General features: G+C 45.9%; 1 protein-coding gene across 31 annotated transcripts in view; it reads left to right on the top strand.

Annotated features, from left to right (window-relative positions):
* Plekha5 (pleckstrin homology domain containing A5) overlaps positions 1-8,606 on the top strand; it is a 164,253-nt gene extending 155,647 nt beyond the window's left edge. For 30 of the 31 annotated variants that reach the window (XM_087903998.1, XM_087904006.1, XM_087904001.1 and 27 more), the window contains 5 exons: positions 751-891; positions 1,268-1,392; positions 3,285-3,421; positions 5,020-5,122; positions 7,761-8,606. In XM_087903998.1, coding sequence (XP_087760124.1) covers positions 751-891; positions 1,268-1,392; positions 3,285-3,421; positions 5,020-5,114 — 498 coding nt within the window. In that variant the 3' untranslated portion in view covers positions 5,115-5,122; positions 7,761-8,606. The remainder of the gene's footprint in view (positions 1-750; positions 892-1,267; positions 1,393-3,284; positions 3,422-5,019; positions 5,123-7,760) is intronic. The other variant, XM_087904002.1, reaches the window with a different exon arrangement.
* Positions 8,607-19,643: the final 11,037 nt, after the last annotated feature.

Genomic DNA, 19,643 nt, shown 5'->3' with positions numbered 1-19,643 from the left:
GGGTGCTGGTAAAACATGCTTTAATCCCAGCACTCGGGAGGCACAGGCAGGTGGGTCCCTGGGTTCGAGGACAGCAAGGACTACGCAGAGAAACCCTGTCTCTAAAAGAAAACAAAGCAGAGGTGGCTTAGCTGTTAAGAGCACTGACTAACTGATTGCTCTTCCAGGTCCTGAGTTCGGTTCCTGGCACCCACGTGGTAGCTGACAGCCATTTGTAATAGAACCAGAGACCCTCTTCTGGCTTGCAGATTACTAATACATAGAATATAAATAAATAAATCTTAAAAACAAAAAAATAGGCGTACAGTAGAGAGGTAAAAGAGTACTTGCTAGGTTTAGTACCCAGTACTCACATCAAAGAGTTCACAAGCACCCGTAACCCCAGCTCCAAGGGATCTGACACACTCTTCTGGTTCCACAAGTACCACATACACATAAATAAATAAAAATAGAATAAGTCTAACTACAAAATGCTTTAAGGCTAAGCAGTAGTAGCAAAACCTCTAATTGCAGCATCCAGGAGGTGTAGGCGGAGGATTATACTTTCCCCACTAGGCTGGGCTACATAGCAAGACCAATCTATAATCCTACCAACTCATAAAGTCAGCCAAGGCAAAAGACTCACTACAGATTCATGGCCGACCTGAGTTACACAGGGAGCTATGGCCCAGCCTGGAATGAGGCCCTGGTTCCAAACAGTAAAATAAAGTGTAAGCACATGAATAGAATTGCTGTCTGTCTTTTGAGCAGACTCTAAGGAGGGAGGACACTGTTCAGGAGCTAGACACCATCGACAGAGAAAATGACGGAAAGCCAGACCACAAAACTCCGGCCGCAGAAACTGTTCTACTAGAAGAAACTGATCCCCGAAACGCGAAACTCGGCAGAAAGGTAGAAGTGGCAGATATGGCAGGGTGGTGGGGTACTTGGAAGACTAGATCAGGGGAACTAAGGTGTGCTTTTCAGTCAGAAAGCTCTAAATCTAAATGAAATGATAACTCTCTTAATTTGGTGGGTATATTCATCATAGAAATATCCCCCAATAGCTGCATCAGCAGTGTGTGCCATCTCTTTGTATAAACGACTTCATGCATTTCGGTAGCAAATACTGTGACTGTTGTTCATATTCTTTAATCTAGGCTTATTCACAAACATTTATGACAGCGTATAATTTTGGGCATAATTTTTAATCAGTGTGATCATTTCAGCTTTACTAACATTAAATGTGGCAGAAATGCTCTGAAAAGTGCTGTTTCTTCCTTTGTAGCTTCAAAGGACTGAAAGTATTTTCTATGAAATGCTTTACACGCCTGAGTCGAATGGAATGAATTCTGAGGGGGTGATGGATAAAGAACGGCATGAAGGTCAGGCACGGGAAGATGTTCCCTGCAGGTAAGAGCTCAAGAAGACAGGAACTGGCTGTTCAGGAAGCTGGGAGGCTCTTTTCTATGATGTATTTATTTATTTTCATGTGTATGAGTCTTCTGCCTGCATGTATATATGTACACCATGTGTGTGGTGCCCACCAGGGTCAGCACTGGATTTAACAGATGATGAGCCACCGTATGGACAGAACTCATGCGCTCTGCAAGAGCAGCTAATGCTCTAAACTGCTAAGCCATCTATCTGTCCAGCTCAGCTGTGAGATTCTTTAGAAATAGGGAACTAAGCTAGGTGTGGCAATGCTCCAGAGGCAGAAGAAGCAGGTGGATCTCCGAGTTTGAACCCAGACTGGTCACAGAATGAGTTCCAGGACAGCCAAGGATGCATAGAAAAACCTTTTCTCAACAACAACAACAAAAAAAAGAGTGCCTGGCGGTGGTGGTGCACGCCTTCAATCCCAGCACTCAGGCAGAGGCAGGTGGATCTCTGAGTTCGAGGCCAGCCTGGTCTTAAAAGCAAGTTCTAGGACAGCCAGAGCTACACAGAGAAACCCTGTTTCAAAGAAACCATAACTACAAAACAAAAACAAACCAAGGCTAGTTGCTGGATTAGAAGTGGAATTTATGGGTCCAGAAAAATGAGTTAATTGTTTGCCGTACAAATGTGAAGACATGAGTTCAGGTCCCTGGTACACACACAACAGCTAGTACAGCAGTGTACAGCTGTATGCTATGGGAGGCTGTGCAGAGAGAGTGGATCCCAGCAGCCTTGGCTCCAGCCAATCTAACCATCTAACCATTCAAAGAGCCCCAGGTACAATGAAGAGACTCTGACTCAGATAATATAAGGGGAGGAGTAGTAGAGGAAGAGACCCAATAACTCTGACCTCCACATATCTTCATACGTCCACAAGTGTGTGCACATTCATGCACACACACATACATTAAAATGCTGTCTGGCAGTGCAGCGAGTAGACCTTTTGGAATCCCAATCAGATAATCCTAACATGACATTGTAAGAGCATCAGGAAAGTTTTGGAGTACCGACTCAGTATATAATGGTGTTAACGTATTAAAAACAGATGCTAGGGGCTGGAGAAATGGCTCGGCAGTTAAGAGCACAGGCGGCTCTTATGGAGAACTTAGGTAGGATTCCCAGACTGTACATGGTGGCTCACAGCTGTTTGTAACTCCACTTCCAGAGAATCTGATGCCTTCTGGCCTCTGAGGGTACTGTGCATGCATATGGTGTACAGACATGCACGTAGATAAAACACCCACATACATAAAATGAAAATTAAAAATACTGGTTTAAGGGAGTCAGGAATTCGTGTGAACTTCAGCTGAAACACAAGTGGTAAAGGGGAGAACTGCTGGTTCTGAATAGGCAGCTTTCATAGATGCTTTGCTCTGGTCTTTCTTTGTATTTTATAAGAAAGAAAATAGCAGCTGGGAGGTGGTAGGGCACGCCTTTAATCCCAACACTCGGGAGGCAGAGGCAGGTGGATCTCTGTGAGTTCGAGACCAGCCTAGTCTACCAGAGCTAGTTCTAGAACAGGCTCTAAAGCTACAGAGAAACCCTGTCTCTGGGGGAGAAAAAGAAAAAAAAAAGCAAAAGCATTATTATTATCTAGAAGAGAAACATTAAGTCATTAAATATAGTGGGTGTGTTTGTTAGGAGAGGGTCTCAGGTAACCCAGGCTGGCCTAGCACTCCCACCCTTGTGTGGTATGGTGGCACACAGCTGTGGTGGTGCACACCTGTAGTCTCCACATTTGGGAGCCTGAGTCAAAGGATCAAGTTCGAGAACAGTCTAGGCCATGGAGCCAGACCCCACATCAGAAGAACAAGGGAAACTGCATGGTGTCCTGCAGGCTTTAACATGCCAGTCTGTTGTCCTAGCCCTCAAGAAGAGGCGGGGATGACAAACCACCGGGCAGAAGACCACCCAGAAGAAGTAGAGAGTCATCATGAAGAGGAGGAAACTCTTGCTTCTCTGGAGCCACCTCCTGAGATTCCTAGAGAGAACCAAACCACAGGTACGTGCATGCTTCACGCTCCCCTTGGTGGGTGCTCCTACGCAGTGAGTGTACCGGGGTCTCCCTGCAGCGTCTTAGCTCCGTGAGCCTCAGGTTTGTGATTGCGTGAGGAAGCAGCTGTCCCTGCTCTGCCACCCCCACCCAGGCTTGGGCTCAGAGGATTGATCTTCATTTTATTTTTAATCTTTCTCAAAAGATCCTAGAAGAGCCAGGCACAGGGACTTTCCTGCAGTTCCTATACTCCAGAGGCTGAGGCAGTTCAAGGCCAGCTTGCGCTAACACAAGACGACCTTTATCTCAGAGATCATCAGGCTGGAGAGGCGGTTCAGTGCTTAAGACCACATACTGCTCTTCCGCAGTTTGGTGCCACATCCGATGCCTTGAGCACCTGAGATCATGTGCATCCACTTCTGCACAGACACACATGTGCATCCACTTCATACAGACACACATGTGCATCCACTTCATACAGACACACACGTGTTTGTTCGTTTGTTGTTTTTGAGACAGGGTTTCTCTGTGTAGCACTTTGTAAACAAGTTTGGCCTCAAACTCACAGAGATCCGCCTGCCTCTGCCTCCCTAGTGTTGGGATTTAAAGAGTGTGCCACCACACCCAGATACATAATTTAAAACAAAGTCCTTTTTAAGCAAGGCCTTCCTACATGGAAACCTTTCCTTCTCACAGGCCTGGGTTCTGATGCCCTTGCTCCAGCCTGGCTGATACCATGGTGCACACTGGGATTTCAGTGGACTAGCACCCTGCTGTCCATAGCACATTAGAGTGGACAGTTGGATACTCTTCTCTGCCAGTCTTTCTTGTGTGTTTTGTGTGAATGTGGTGGTGGAGCCTTGGCCCTCACAAGCTCTTCACTCCTGGGCTCCATCCACAGCTTTCTCGTGTTTTTGAACCTTTTTTCTTCTTTCTGGTGGAGTTTTGGAGGAATGGGGTTAGGTGTGCTTTTAATATGTTTGCTGCAGTTGCTACTTAAACTTTAAGTGGGTAGGTAAGAGGGTCAAGACAGTTTCTCTGTGTTGCCCTGGCTATCCTGGAACTCACTCTGTAGACCAGGGTGGCCTTGAACTCAGACCCACCTGTCTCTCCTTGCTGAGTGCTGAGATTAAAAGAAGTGTGTACCACTCACTATACCTGGCCTCTTATGTGTTTGCTTCTTATACTCTGTGAGCAAGACACATTTCCAGAGGAGTTCCAGGACAGAGAAACCCTGTCTCAAAAAACCAGAGAAAGAAAAAGAAGGAAAAAGTCTCTCTGCCCCCACTTCCAGCCCTGTGGGAGCACAGCCTCACCCCTCCCAGCCCTGTGGCATTGTAGTGATCCCAGCATCGGGAACCACTCTTCATGGTGCCTTAAAGATGTCGTCTTCTGGCCTCTGGACTGGCACTTGCCACCAAGCCTGACAACCTGAGCTGGATTTCTAAGCTGTCTTCTGATCCCACAAGCATGCACAGATGAATGCACACACAAACACACACACAATAAATATTAATTAGCTATGTTCAAAGCAACATATTTGTATATATATATATCTGTATGTTTGTGTGTGTATACTTATCTTCTATTTTCTTGGTGTATTTTAGTGAAAAATCTGTCCCCGTCTCCTGAGTCCTCCACGTCACCAGATCCGCCCTCTCCGCCAAAGCTCACAGAAGGATCGCATTTCATGTGTGTGTAGTCTCAGAAGTATGTCTTTTCCTTCTCTTTGGTTCCTTGTGTTAGGGGTGTTTTACTTGGATTGTATTCATTTGTTGGAACAGCAAGCAGTCCAGGCGAATTAACTCTGGACTGTGCTCGGCCAGAGCAGCACAGCAGACCATGTATCAGAAGCCCAGACGGTAGCTCGGATTTCTCACGTTGGCCTGTTTTTTCTCAGTCTCTCAGCCGGGGCCAGTCCTCCTCACTCTGACCTGACGTCCTGCTCATGGCTGAGGATGCGTTTGCATCCTTTCGTGCTCATAGGACAGTGTTGGGCTCTTAGTTTGGCACCTCTGACTGGCTTCGTAGGAATTAGCCACTCTTTTTTTTTTAATATTTATTTATTAAGTATACAGTGTTCTGTCTGCCTGCATGCATGCAGGCTAGAAAAAAGCACCAGATCATCATTACAGATGGTTGTGGGCTACCATGTGGTTCCTGGGAATTGAACTCAGGACCTTTGGAAGAGCAGGCAGTGGTCTTAACCTCTGAGCCATCTCTCCAGCCCATGAATTAGCCACTCTTACACTACTCCTTAGACTGCAGTTGTAGAATTGAGGATAACTTTTGAGTCACTGCTTCCTTTGCCTTTTATTATTATTATTATTATTATTATTATTATTATTATTATTATTATTATTATTATGTGATGTATGTGTGTGACGGGCATGAGTGTACCACAGCGAGTGTGTGGAGACCAGGGGACAACTTGGTAGAATTGGCTCTGGGATTTGAACTTGGGTTGTTGAATGTGGTGGCAACATTGCTGGGCTGTCTCACCTACCCCCAGGACCTGCTTGGGAATAATGTAGACATTGTTTTACCTATAATTTAGTGCTCATAAGTAAAGACTTTTCTTTTCCTGAAAAACTAAAGTAGACCCGGGTGGTGGAAGCACACACCATTAATCCTAGCACACAGGAGGCAGAAACAGGTGGGTCCCTGCGAGTTCGAGGCCAGCCTTGTCTACAGAGTAGGTCCCAGGACAGGCTGCAAAACTACAGAGAGAAAAACCCTACCTCAAAAACAAAACAAAACAAAATCTAATATAGAGTGACAATATTCCTCTGTTTTTTCAGCATCTGCCACCTCTTACGGTACTGGGAGCTTATTTTAGGTTACCATAAATTCCCAGCAGGCGTAAGTGGTAATGCAAACACTGAGGAAGTCTTCCAGTTTCACCAGGCCGTTGTCACGGCAGGGCCTGTTGTCCAGAACCTGTCTTCACCCTCACTTTTCTAGTAGTTGTTCTCAGTGTCCAGAAGCGTTTGTGTGTTCGGCCTTTATCTGAGGCTGTCTATCAGCCTGCACTGGGTTGAGATGCTTGCTACAGTTAGGAGTGACCTGTTGCAACAGGCACCTCCGTGTTGTGCCTGTTTACAAGTGACACTGGTGGCAGAAGAACCCTAGACGAGGGGAAGTAAGCACGCCCACACTTACGTTAGTGACATTGAGAGCCAGTCCCAGGGCCAGGTGTGAGGATGCACACCTGTGATCCCAGCACCTGAGAGGCAGACACCAGTGGACCTCTGTGAATTCCAGGGGCCAAGGCTGCGTGGTGAGACCCTGTCTCCAAACAAAAACTGTCTACTGGATATGCAGTTCCGTCAGTAGAGCGCATACCTAACATACATAAAGTGTCTAGATTCTGTTCCATTGCTGTGAAGTGACCACGGCAACTCATAAAGGAAAACATTTAGTTGAGGTGGCTCACAGTTTCGGAGGTTTAGGCCATTGTCATGGCAGGGAGCATGGCAGCACGCAGGCAGACACAGTACTGGAGAAGGAGCTGATACATACTGAACCACGAGCTTGAGCCGAGGAGACCTCAAATACCCCCATAGAAACACACTTCCTCCAACAGAGGCCACACCTCCTAAAGCCATCACAATGGTGCACATCAGTAATCCCAGCACTTGGGAGGGGGAGCAAAAAAAAAAAAAAAATCAAGGTCATCCTTGATTAACTGGTGAGTTCCAGGCCAGCCTGAGCTTCATGTGGCCCTATGTCAAAACAGAATGCCATCCACATGAATCTTTGGCTCAGTAAACAGGCTCTAACCTTTGGCACAATAACCGTTTCTCTAACAAAGGAAGGTCAGAGCTCAAGATTTACCGGTGTGGTAACTTGTTACTAGATTTTGTCTTTTGACTCTCATTCCAAGGGTCATTGATCATTATCTCTAGGCACAGCCGTCAGCACACGGTTTCTTGTCCCATTGTGTGGTCACCACACAGCTGACTGTGGCACAGCACTGCCACCCTTACATCTTACCATTGCATCTGTCCTGTTTTTCTGCTCTTGTGGTTTTGGTGGGATGTGAGAATCCTCACAAATGCCGCTGCTGCTGTGGGGGTGGCTCAGTCAGTTAGTTCATATTATAGTGAAGTCAGGCAAAGTTATGCCTACCTTATGGACCTGCTCAGCAGCAAATTTGAGACATTATTTCTGAATTGCTGTTTAACTGCATCAGACGTAGGAATGAAGAAAGTGCCCTTCTGTGTGTTCCGTGTGAGGTTTCCAGGCTGTGTTGATCACTTCTGCTGTTCTGCCTTAGTTACTTTGGGACGCTGCCATCCCTTAGCTTTGCCATTGTCAAAGTCATTTCCTCTCTCTTGGTTTTCAGCTGCACTGCCCCTTGAGAGCACACAGAGCTGAAGCTGTGGACCCTCGGCGATGGAAGAAGATGTTGTCCAGTATACCTTAAATCTATGAAATTCATAGTTCCGATGCTTCTGACCTCAGAGCATCGTTTTATCACCTTTGGAAAATGTTTATTCCAAAATAGCTTTAATGGCCCATGCGTGCACTCCGTAGTCTCCAGGTCGCTGTTCTCCACCAGTGCTGCTGTACATCAGAGCATACCAGTCCAGGTGCTTTCTCCCTCGCGCTCCATCCAGAGCTTGCTTAGTTGCAGTTCCCAGATTTGGATGCTTAAGTCTAGGTGAATTTACGTTGCTTTGGCTTTTCTTCAAAGCTATACTTCCGTGTGGAGCTTGTTTTCTTTCCTTCTTTTTCTTCCCATTCTGGCTACTGCAGTACTTTGTTTGACACTTGATTTGTAAAAATTTTATATAAATATATTTAAAATGTGCCATTTTATTACTGCTAAGTGAAGTATGTCCTGTTTTCTGCTATAATTCTTCCTCGGTCAGATTGCACCGTCAGCGGTTACTGCCACACTCTGTCAGCTTCAACACAAATGCTACTGCTTAGCTTTTCTTTAAAAAGCAAAACAATTACAAGTGTAGGTATTTTGAAGTACTGGACTTTTACGTCATTGGAATAGATGTGTACAGCAATAAGCAGGCTTTTAGATCCAGTACTTGGTCTGTGTACAGATGTAATTATGTTCATTGTGTAGATGTTATACAATGAGCACATGTAATAAAGGCTGCTTACTGTAGTTTAATGCAAATGTTCATATCTCATTTCTTTTTTATCATGTTAAATAAATGTTGATGTTCTTAAATCGCTTGTGTTAGAATCTTTTTCCCTCCCTCCCTCCCTCCCTCTTACCCCCTCTCTCCAAGGTTTCACTATGTAGCTCTGGCTTTGAAAGACAGCCTGCCTCTGCTTCCCAAGGTTGGAATTAGAGGTGTACACCACCACATCTGGCTACAATCTTTTTTCTTTTCATCGAAAATGGAGAATCTGAGATCTGGAATGTAGCCCAGAGGTAGAGCACTTTCCCAGCATGTTTGAGGGAGGGGAGGGGGTGAATCAGAGACCCAAGTGACTTCTTAAAAAAAAAAAAAGTGGTGTGTTAATCCTGTCTCCCTGGGCAGTGCCATTAGGTGGGCTTATGTTCCCAGCCCTCCCGTGACAGAGTAGAGGAACCTGAGGCCAGAGAACAAAATGATGCCGATCACAGTCATACCTACTTCATGACACAGGGGAGTCCACCATGTCATTGCTCCGACTTCCCATATCTCCGTCAGCTCATCGCCAGTGGGCAGACTTAGTTTTGTGAAGTCTCCTACCCCATTTCCACGTGTTTAGAGAGTGAACATGGGGGAGGGCGGACAGGGCTGCCTCGGCCATTGGGAACAGACAGTGTTTCTCATGAGTAGGGGCCCTCAGAGATGGTCTCTTTAGAATACATTCTTCACAGATGTTCACGCTCTTCAGACTCAATTACGTTTCCTTCCTCTCCGACCTTTTGTTTGTGCTATATATTGTTCCCAGAGTACAAGGAAATGCTAAGCCTTCTGGATTCCCGCACAGAGCAGCTCCAACCAAGTTTTCACTGTCGAGTGAGCCCCCCACCCCATAATTCACTAAAGAGGATTTAGGCTTAATTCTAAATGCAGGTGAATGAAAATGCGTGCACTGCAAAAGGAAACAAACAAAAATGTGCTTCGCTGGAATCTGCGGGTCAGTGAGCCCAGGTTAGCCCAGTGCTGCAAGCTCCATATCGCTGTCAATCAAGTCTCAGACTATGCCCCCTTAGTCATATCATGATGGAAGGTGGCTTTGCCATGGTGAGAGGTTGTTTTATTTTTCTTCGAGGATTCTTTGAGCTGCTTTAGGATTTGGGGGTTGTGGGGGGAAGGATTCTTTTTTTTTTTTTAAGATTTGCTTATGATCTTTAAGTGTGTCTGTGTGTATTTGTACACACGAGTTCAGGATCCTACCAAAGCTACAGACACCAGAACCTCCAGATGGAGTTACAGGGAGTTGTGGGCTACTGTGAATCCCACCAGGCAAGAATAGGACCACTACCACAATTTCCAGCCAAACTGAAGCAAGCTTTAAGTACTGGCCAGGATGATGGAATCTGGCCAGGTCCATTCTGTGGTTCCCAGAAAATGGTCAACCCATAAGGCTAAGTACTTCCTGCCTACATCCATCCTGGGACAAGCAGACATCCTGATGCATTTCCTGTCCCCATACCTCCTACCTGCCTGCAATCAAGCACATCTGGTGCAACTGGATCAAACAAATGTGTCTAGGAGAGTAAAAACATGTGGCTTGTTATCTTACATGGCCAGCAACCTCCAGCACCTCAGGAAGTACCTGTCCGTGGCATGGGGCTTACAGCTTAGAGGCATTTTTTGTTTTATGGAGCTCAGAGGTGCAGTAATTAAAACTTAAAATATAACTTTGGCTCTTGCCCTGCCTGACATCGGTCACCAAACTTGGGTCCTCCGGAAGAGCAGTATACACCGTTTGTTCCTGACATCTCTCCAGACCCTACTTAGGTTATCTTACCTGTCTATTTCTAAGTACGTGTGTGAATCGGCTCAAGGCCAGAAGGGCTTCTGTTCACTTAAACTGGTTTCAAGTGACTGTAATCTGCCCACCGGGTGTGGGTATTGGGAACCACACCTGGGTCCACTAGAAGAGCAACAAGTGTTCTTTTTTTTTTTTTTTTAAGGATTTACTTATTTACTATATATGCAGTATCTGCGTGTAGTTCAGAAGATAGTGCCAGATCTCATTAAGGATGATTGTGAGTCACCATGTGGTTTCCAGGAATTGAACTCAGGACCTTTGGAAGAACAACCAGCTCTTAACCACTGAGCCTTCTCTCCAGCCCCCAACAAGTGTTGTTAACCTGAGCCATGCCTCTAGCTCCTTCCCACAAGTCTTCCTAAGGTGAAGTAGTTTAAGAAATGTCTGTAAATCATCTGAAGTGTTATAGGAACTTCTGAAGCTTGTCTAGCACAATCTGCCGCTTCTGATTCTCTGCCTTCACCGCCCACGTGCTGGGATTGTGGGCCTGCACCACCGTGACCCATTTTATGTGGTCCCGGGAATCAAACCCAGGGCTTCCTGGATGCTAGGTGAGCACTCTGCCAGCTGAGCTGCCTGCTGGCCCTAAATCTGGCACTAAATTCAGAAGCTTCCTTGTTATGCTAAAGTGCTTTGAGTGAAGTTTTCCCAAAATCTTCTTGAATTCATAATGTGGTGGTTAAATGTAAATCTGTAGTATGTAATTTGGATTTTTAAAGTTGGCATTAATTCTTTTTTGATTTGTCAATTTTGAAGTTTTTAAAATGTCTATCAGAAACATGAAAGGGCCGAGTAATACAGCTGGCAGAAATAAACCATGCTATGGGATTCGAGCCTGGGCAGCTCTCTTAAGTATAGGATAGAATAGAACCAATGTCCCCGTGTGCCCCTCAGCAATCCCCGGTCTCTGGGTACAGTCCCTGGCTCTGCTCTTCCCTAAGACGCGCCATCCAACAGGTGTTTGACATACCTCTCAAGGAGCACCTGCTGCAGGTGTTAGGCGGTCTAAGCAGCTGCAGAGACACAGGTAGCAGAAAGAGGCTTGGTCTGACCATAGGCGGGGCCGTGCCTTTTCACAGTGAGGGCTGGGGGACTTTTGTCACTCATGCAGAGGACCACAAGGCCTAAAGAGAAGGGTAAGATGCAGGGAAACTCATTCCTAACTCAGAGACTATAAAAAGTGCAGGGCAGGGGTGTTATAGCTGCATTCTACTGAGTAGGATCTTTGTTCTAGGTCCATAAAGAGGAGGCGCCTCTGGTCATGTAGCAGAGGGAAAATCTTGATTAGCTGTGATGGATCAGGCAATTGCTGTCCTCTGTTCCTGAGGAGACTTGGGAAATATTTATCTCTGTAAGCAGATGATTTAGTGACAGAGTAGCACTGGGCTATTTTCTGGGAAGGAGGAGGGGTAGGGAGGAAAAGGGGTGGGAGAAACAGAGTGGCCACCGAGAGGAAGTGGGCAGAGAGTTGACTCACGGTGGCAGTGACTGGTCCCATTGCCAGGAATAGATTGAAATGAGCTAGCAGGAGTGGTAGACAGCTACAGAGCATCAAAAGAAGAGAAAGTGAGAAAATAGAAGACTATAATAAAGAATCGTATCTGGCCTGGGGCGATCTGAAACCTCAAAACCCCACCCCACCCCACCCCTGTTACACACTTCTTCCAACGACAAGCTCACACCTCAATAATGCCACTCCCTATTAGTCTCTGGTGGCCATTTTCATTCAAACCACCACAGATGTATCAGGAAAAAACAGCTCTGAGAGGGTGTGAGCTATCAGGAGAGCATGCATGGAACATTGTGTTTGGGTCTAGGGTGAAGTTTGGTAAGAGAAACATCTACAACAGGGTAAAACATAGGTGTACGAATACTGAGGAGGAAAGAGATCCAGAGGAGGAGCCAGAGCGGGAGAAAACCAGAGGAAGCTGTGTATGTTCCCCGGGCCCTTAGGCATCATTTCAAACCAGTTAGGATTTATTGGTGTGGAAGCAGCATTGTTCCAGGAGGGCACAGGTCCCATCCTTGGCAGCAGGCATGGAATGGCAAGAAGAGGGATGAGTTGGATGAGCTCAGTGGCCTATGACCCATCATTAGTCCTTTTTTAGAGAGAACCAAGCTGCTTTTAGGGGCCTTGGGGTGTCACTCTCTTAGTAACGGCTTCAAGGCTGACGTGGTCGTTGAGGGGACTGGCAGTTAGAATGCCTCAGAAGAGGGTCCATCCAAAGGCTGTGCGGAACAGTCGGCAAAGATCCAGAACGTAAGTCAGTGCACAGTTTTGTGGGGAACCTTAAGAGATAATTACACGAAGAAAACTTTTACATCATAATTATTGAATTCAATGCAATTCTACAGCTGGCTGGACCACGTACTGGACATAGAAGGGTGAGGTGGCTGTAATCAGCCGTTTGTTTACAACAGACTCCTGCATAAGGGACCAGCACCTGGAACTTTTGTAAAAGAAGTCAGCCCAGCGGTGGCACACGCCTCAGAGACCGGTGTATCTCTGCGAGTTTGAGACCAGCCTGGTCTAGAAACCCTGTCAAAAAAAAAAAAAAAAAAAAAAAAAAAAAGTCAGTTAAAGTCAGCTTCCGAGGAATCAATCATGAATCTGAAAAGAAAGTGTAATGGTCCTGGCCCTTTTAAAGACAAGTCCCGCCTACTCCCTCCCCCATCTGCTGAGGCAAGTGGATCTTCCAGCCTGGGAGCCCTTCCTTTCTGTCTCTCTCCCTTCTCCTCGCTTCTCCCCTCCCCCCCATTTCTCTTTCTCTCTGTCTGCCTCTCTGCTCTTCTCCCTTCTTCCCTTCCCCCCTTTCCCTTCCCCCCTTTCCCTTCCCCTCCATAACCTGCTAAATAAATACCCACTTTCTCTGCATGGTATGCCTAATGGGTCTCTGTCTCTCACCTGCCACGTGGCTCCCCACCTGCCTTCATGGCCTGCCATGGTCTCATGGCCCACTGACCACTGCTGCCACTTGGGGACCTGCAGCGTTTTGCCATAACAGAAAGCATCTCAGTGGTATTTCTTACTTCTGTGCATAATGGGCTTGGCATATTTGTTTACAGTATCAGCTACTATTTAATGTACAAAAACAGCATCTCAAATAAAACACCATTTTTGGTTAGAAACAATTTTATAGGTAAAAGCCTAAAACTTGGGACTGTTACCTTAAATGACCCTATTAGTATCTGAAAACATGACAATACAGATTTTTGTTATCATAGTTGCTAGGTCATCATCCAAGATGGCAGCAACCCACGTGCTCTTTAGTCCTACTCCGAGGTGAACCCATCAGGTACGCACCCCTTTTTACAAACAAACAAACAAACAAAACTAGTTTCACAAATAAGACGTGAATCCAAGTTACATGCAAGCAAAATAAGATTACCTGTGTAGGTTTTCCTTCTAACATAATTTTACAGATTTTTTTTTAAACCACACCCAATGAATTTACAAATCCTAAAATACAGAAAGTGCATACAATGGTCTTACAAACCCTGAGATAAAAGAAAATGTATCCTTTAGCAAAAGTTTTAGAGATATAAGAGGGGGCATTGTTTAGGGACTTAAACAAAATCAAGAAAAGGAATGTAAGATAAGCAGCCATAATCCCTCCTGGAAATGGTTTCCTTGTAACTGTTTCTAAGCACATAGTATCTTTTTTTCTAGGCCGGTCAGTTTTTTCTCTTCTTTTTCCTGTCACAGAGTCAGGTGACCGGCTGTGGGAGGCGTGGAAGTCTTTGTGCTCACCGATAAGCACTATCGTAACCTGGAATGTTAAAACACACAATTGTTCCTTCAGAGGAAGGGGTACATAACCTGTCATCCACCCAGAAGGCTAGTAGGATACTGGTTAATAGCTGGTGACCTTTGTGCTTTCTATGTGGTTTCAACCACACCAGATCCTCCCCAAGACCCTTATCATGAGCTTGCCAGTCTAAAGAACCCATCTCTGTGGAGGGGTCACATGTACTCTTTGTAGAGTCTTGGTGAAGTCACGTCTGATCTTTATTTAACTTACTTTGTGATTTATTGTGCACATAGGATTCAGTTAATTATCACCAGGAAAGTTTTCCCTAAATTGTGCTTTGCTTAAAACAGGCCTGCAATAAACTACTCAGGGTCAGATTCCTGAAGTTTGAACCAACACTGGCTCCTTACTTGTGTTGAACCTCTCTGCCTTCCTGCTTTCCTCTGCTGGCCATAGTGGTTGCAGAGACCGCTCACAGCCCGCCTCACCTGGCAGAGAGACTTTAAAGAAAACTTTTAAACAAACATGCTTGGGTCTGGAGCAGGCAGGCTAATGTCCAGCTCCAGAGCCAGCCTTTGTAATAGAGTAGAACGGCATGAAACAATTTTTCAATATTATTCACACAAAAGACATTTGAATCTCTGTAAGACTGAACCCAAAGATCTCCACATCTATAACTGGTTTGTGGGTGTGTCTGCAAACACGAACAACAACCTGAAATGCTTTTACCTCTTAGCTGTTAAGGATACAAGCATGATTTTTTTTAGGCATGCAAAGGCAGGAACACAGTGAGTCAAAAGCATAAGGCAAGAGAGACAAAGGGCAAGAAAGTTCTGTGCTCTCAGGAATAGAGACAAGTTTGGAGGTCTTCCAGCTCTAGGTCGGGTTGCAAGCCAGAGCCATGAGAAGTGATGTGGGAGTTATGTGGGAGAGAGGCCTCAGACCATGCTATCATTCCATCTTGTGGAGTTTCCTAACTTCATTTAGATATCAGAAACAAAAAGTTTTGAATTTGGGCCAGCAGTGACCATTTGTCTAGTGTGTATATTGAAGCCAGATTTGTAGTGAGATCTGAACAAGTGAATTCAAAATGAGGTCTCTGAAATGGAGCTTTTTAGGTTAGCCTGCAGCTAGGCTGAGAAATGGAGAATTTGTGGCAATGGCTGGGGATCAGGGTAAAAACAGAGGTCACTATGCAGGGCAGTGGTAGTGTACACCTTTAATCCCAGTACTTGGGCAGCAGAGGCAGACCGATCTTTGTGAGTTCGAGGCCAGCCTGGTCTACAAGGGCTAGTTCCAGGACAGCTAGGGCTGTTACAGAATGAAACCCTGTCTCAGGGGAAAAGAGAGAGAGAGAGAGAGAGAGAGAGAGAGAGAGAGAGAGAGAGAGAAAGAAAAAGAAAAAGAAAAGAAAAAAAAAAGGAAGAAAGTCCTCTTAAGGTGGTGGTGGCACATGCCTTTAATCCCAGCACTCTAGAGGCAGAGGCAGGTGAATCTTTATGAGTTCGAGGCCAGCTTATCTACAAAAGTTAGTTCCAGGACAGGTTCCAAAGCTACAGAGAAACCCTGTCTCAAAAAAAAAAAAAAAATCCTCTTAAATATTGAAATGACCAAACATGCCTGGAAAGTAAGTGGTGGGCCAGTGGAGAATCCCAGAATTAGAATTCTCAGCCCAACTTCCTTGTAGCTGTAATGATCTGTCTTGTCCCTTTAAGAGACAAGCCATGCCCCCTTCCCCCCCAAAGCAAGCTGACATTCAGCTTCCAGCCTGAGAGCCTGAGTCTTTCACTTTTCCTCTCTCTCAAAGAGGAAAATACTGTAGTATCTTACTTTTACCACAGCAGTAGCCATACAGTCTCCCATGCTTTCTTCCACTGATCAAATCACAGCAAGGGGGCACTTTTCCCACATGTGTGCATGGCCAAAATGCCTCCAGAAAATGGGATGCAGCTCCATGTAGGGGGCAGAAATGGCTTCCATAGTCCACAAAGGAACCAGGGAGGTGTAGTCTTTCAGCAGGAAACTATCAAAAGTAGCTGCAGGTTTTGTTTTGGTTTTCAGACAGAATCTTACTATGTAGCTCTGGCTGACCTGAGGCTCAACATATAAACCAGGCTGGCACCGGGCAGTTGTAGTGCACACCTTTAATCCCAGCACTTGGGAGGCAGAGGCAGGAGGATCTCTGTGAGTCTGAAGCCATCCTGGTCTAAAAGGTGAGTTCTGGGACAGCAAGGGCTGTTACACAGAGAAATCCTGTGGGGAGGGGAGAGGTAGTGAGGGGGTAGGGGGAAGGGAGGGAGGATAACAAAACAAAAGCTCCAGGCTGGCCTCATCTCACAGAAAGCCTTCTGTCTCTGCCTTCCAAGTGCTTGGAAGCATCACCACTCCTTGCCTTTTGTAAAAATTTTCTTATATTTTTATGGTTTTGTGCTTGGGAGATAATAGGGTGCAGTCATGGGTTGGTTGGTTTTCTCCTTCCATCCCACATTTCTAGGAATGGTGGCAGGTGCCTTTACAGACAGAGCTATCTTGATGGCATTTGGGGGTTGGGGGAGTGGTGCGTGAATGGAGAGGTCAAAGGGCAATTTGCAGGTTCCCAGGGATGGAATTCCAGTCACTAGTCTTGCTTTTGCCCCACTGGGTCATTTAACAGGCCCTTGTGTTTCTTTTTTAATGTTAATTCTTCCTTCCCATTTTAGCATCTGTGCTGCCAAGGCAGGCACCCAAGTGGTGCTTAATAAAAGGGAGATTAGATGCCTGAGGAAAGAATGCTGGCTGCTAACAAACCTTGGCAGCTGTAAATTGTTCCTAAACGTATTTCAGGTAGACGGAGGGTAATGGTCTGGCTGCTTCTTCTGCAGAGAGGCTGGCCAATGCCACTTTCTCTAACAAACTCTGTCCCCCTCAGGGGCTCCACCCAGCTTGAGATACTCCTCCCATGTTGGCTCTTTTTGCCACCTGCTGAATCTTGCCTGCAAAGACGACAAATTACCCATGAGTGAAGCCTGGCCTCGCTGACAGGCTGAACAGAAAACCTTTCAGCAAGAGAAATTGCTCTGAGGTGGTGCATGGTAGCACGTGCCCATAATCCCCAAAATCAGAAGTAGAAATAGGAAGACCAAGAGCTGAACTAGACCCCAGGAACCTGTCTAACATGTGTGCGCCCGTGAGCGTGTGAAAGACCCCCCCAGTGTGGGGAGACTCTCACTCAAGTCTCGGGATAACACGACCCCCGCAGTAACTCATGAGAGACCATCCTTGCTGCAATCACGTGAGGGTTTAATCGACAAGATGGGAACCAGTGCACTGGGGCCGAGACTCGTAACCCACGCAGGAGAAGAGTTCAACCCCGAGTCACTGGGAGAAGGAGTTTTTAAGGGAAGAAACCACAGCCCAGTAATCCGAAAGGGGTAGGGAGGTTCAGTGATGAGCACAAAGGTCCAACTCCCTGTTCCTCAAGGTTATTCTCAAGATTATAATCAGCTAGTTCCTGAAATACAGTACCCCAAAAATACCAATGATAATCACAAGGGGGAAACTCCCTGTTTCTCAAGATTAGTCTCAAGATTACAATCTAATTTTATCTTCAGCTAGTTCCTGAAACACTGAACTGGCTAATCCTAGATTTCTGATTCTTCCCTCCCTGCTTACTTTTTTTTTTGCTCTATTTTTTCCTGCTGGGGGATCTGAATTTATCCAGGTCTTTCACGTGTGCACACACACACGCACACACACACGCACACACACACACACACACCAGGGAGAGGAGACTACCAGGAATTAGCCAACAGGGCTTCGGGGGTACACCTTGGCTCTGAAACTCCAAACCCCTCCCAGTTCCTAAATCCATCTCACAAGGACTCAGACTTGTTTATTAACCTGGAGATGGTCTCAGAACCATGGAGAAGACAGTTTCTGTCCTGCCCCCAAAGTCCTAGTATTTCATTCAAAACATTTATGTGTATATGTGCCACATGTGTGCAGAACATATATTTATATTTATACACACACACATATATATACACATTTCCATGTGTGTATGCACACACACACACATATATACATATATGTATATCTGTACATATATTTGTATACAAATTCCATGCACACACACACACACACACACACACACACACGTATGTCTACTGGGGCCAGAAGAGGACATCAGACCCACTGGAGGCTGGTGTTATAGGGGGTCATGACATGTTTAACAGGGGTACTAGGATCCAAACTCCAACACCCTGAAAGAGTAACAAGTGTTTTAAAATCTCTGGGCCACCTACCCAGCTCCTCATTTAAGCATTTACATTTGAATGATGGCTCACTCCTGTAATCCTAGAACCCAGAAAGTCATAGCAAAAGGTATTAGCTTCCGCCAAAGCAATCAGTTACATCATCACCTGTTGCCAGGTGCCTTCTCCATCAGCCATGTGACATGTGCACCCCTTAAAAGTGCCCGCCAAGTCCCGCTCTTGCCTCTTGCTCCTCTTGCCGGTTCTCTGTCTGTCTGTCTTTCCACTGATGGAGCAGTAGACACTGCCTTTACCTTCAAGGCCCTACCCCACCGCTACTGATGAACCTGACAGACTTTCTTTAACTGGGACTGTTGGTTTTCCCCTCAGAGGCCCAGTCTGAACAATGGGTCCCCCGAACTCAGAAGTCAGGGCTTCTGAAGTCAGGGCTTCTGAAGTCAGGGCTTCTGATCCCCGACTACCTGTGAGGCCTCAGGTCTCTTTCCCAGCCAGCCTCATCCATAATGCAGTAGAGTCTGCTTTGACGGAAGCCTGATTGACTCCCTCTCTTTCAACGCAATCACAAGGATGAAGCAATTATGTCTAATGACACAGAGGAAGAAACCACTCTGTTTGCCTCTCAGCCGTACCTCAAGAAGATCATGTGACCTTTGCAATATCTCGAGGAATTTTGTTACAATAGTTTCATATGAAAGACCTGGATAAATCCAGATCCCCCTAGCAGGAAAATAGAGCCAAAAATCTAGCAGGAAGAGAAGAATCTCCCTGTTTCTCAAGATTACTCTCAAGATTACAATCTACCTTTATCTTCAGCTAGTTCCTGAAACTGGCTAATCCTAGATTTCTGATTCTTCTCTTCCTGCTAGATTTTTGGCTCTATTTTCCTGCTAAGGAGATCTGGATTTATCCAGGTCTTTCACAAGAAGGCACAGCAGGACCAGCAACATGGCTCAGAGGTAAAGGAGCTTGCTGCCAAGCTTGACTACCTGAGTTTGATCCTTGGGATCCACATGCTAGGAGAGGAATGACTCCCACAGATTGTCCTCTGGCCTCCTGTATGCATACTGTATACACACACACACACACACACACACACGCACACACACACACCATACAAAATGTAATTTAGAAAAATCAAATAAGGGCCAGAGAGATGACTCAGCAGTGAAGAGCAGTTGCTGCTTTTGCAGAGGAGCCAAGTGAAGTTCCCAGCACCCACATGGCAGTTCAGGGCAGCTTGTAACTCCAGCTCCAGGGGACCTGACA

The sequence above is a fragment of the Myodes glareolus genome, chromosome 3 (genome assembly GCF_982192425.1).
Source record: "Myodes glareolus chromosome 3, mMyoGla1.1, whole genome shotgun sequence".
Classification (NCBI taxonomy): domain Eukaryota; kingdom Metazoa; phylum Chordata; class Mammalia; order Rodentia; family Cricetidae; genus Myodes; species Myodes glareolus.
Note: the sequence above shows the minus strand (reverse complement) of the source record. Positions and strands in the feature narration are given on the sequence as shown.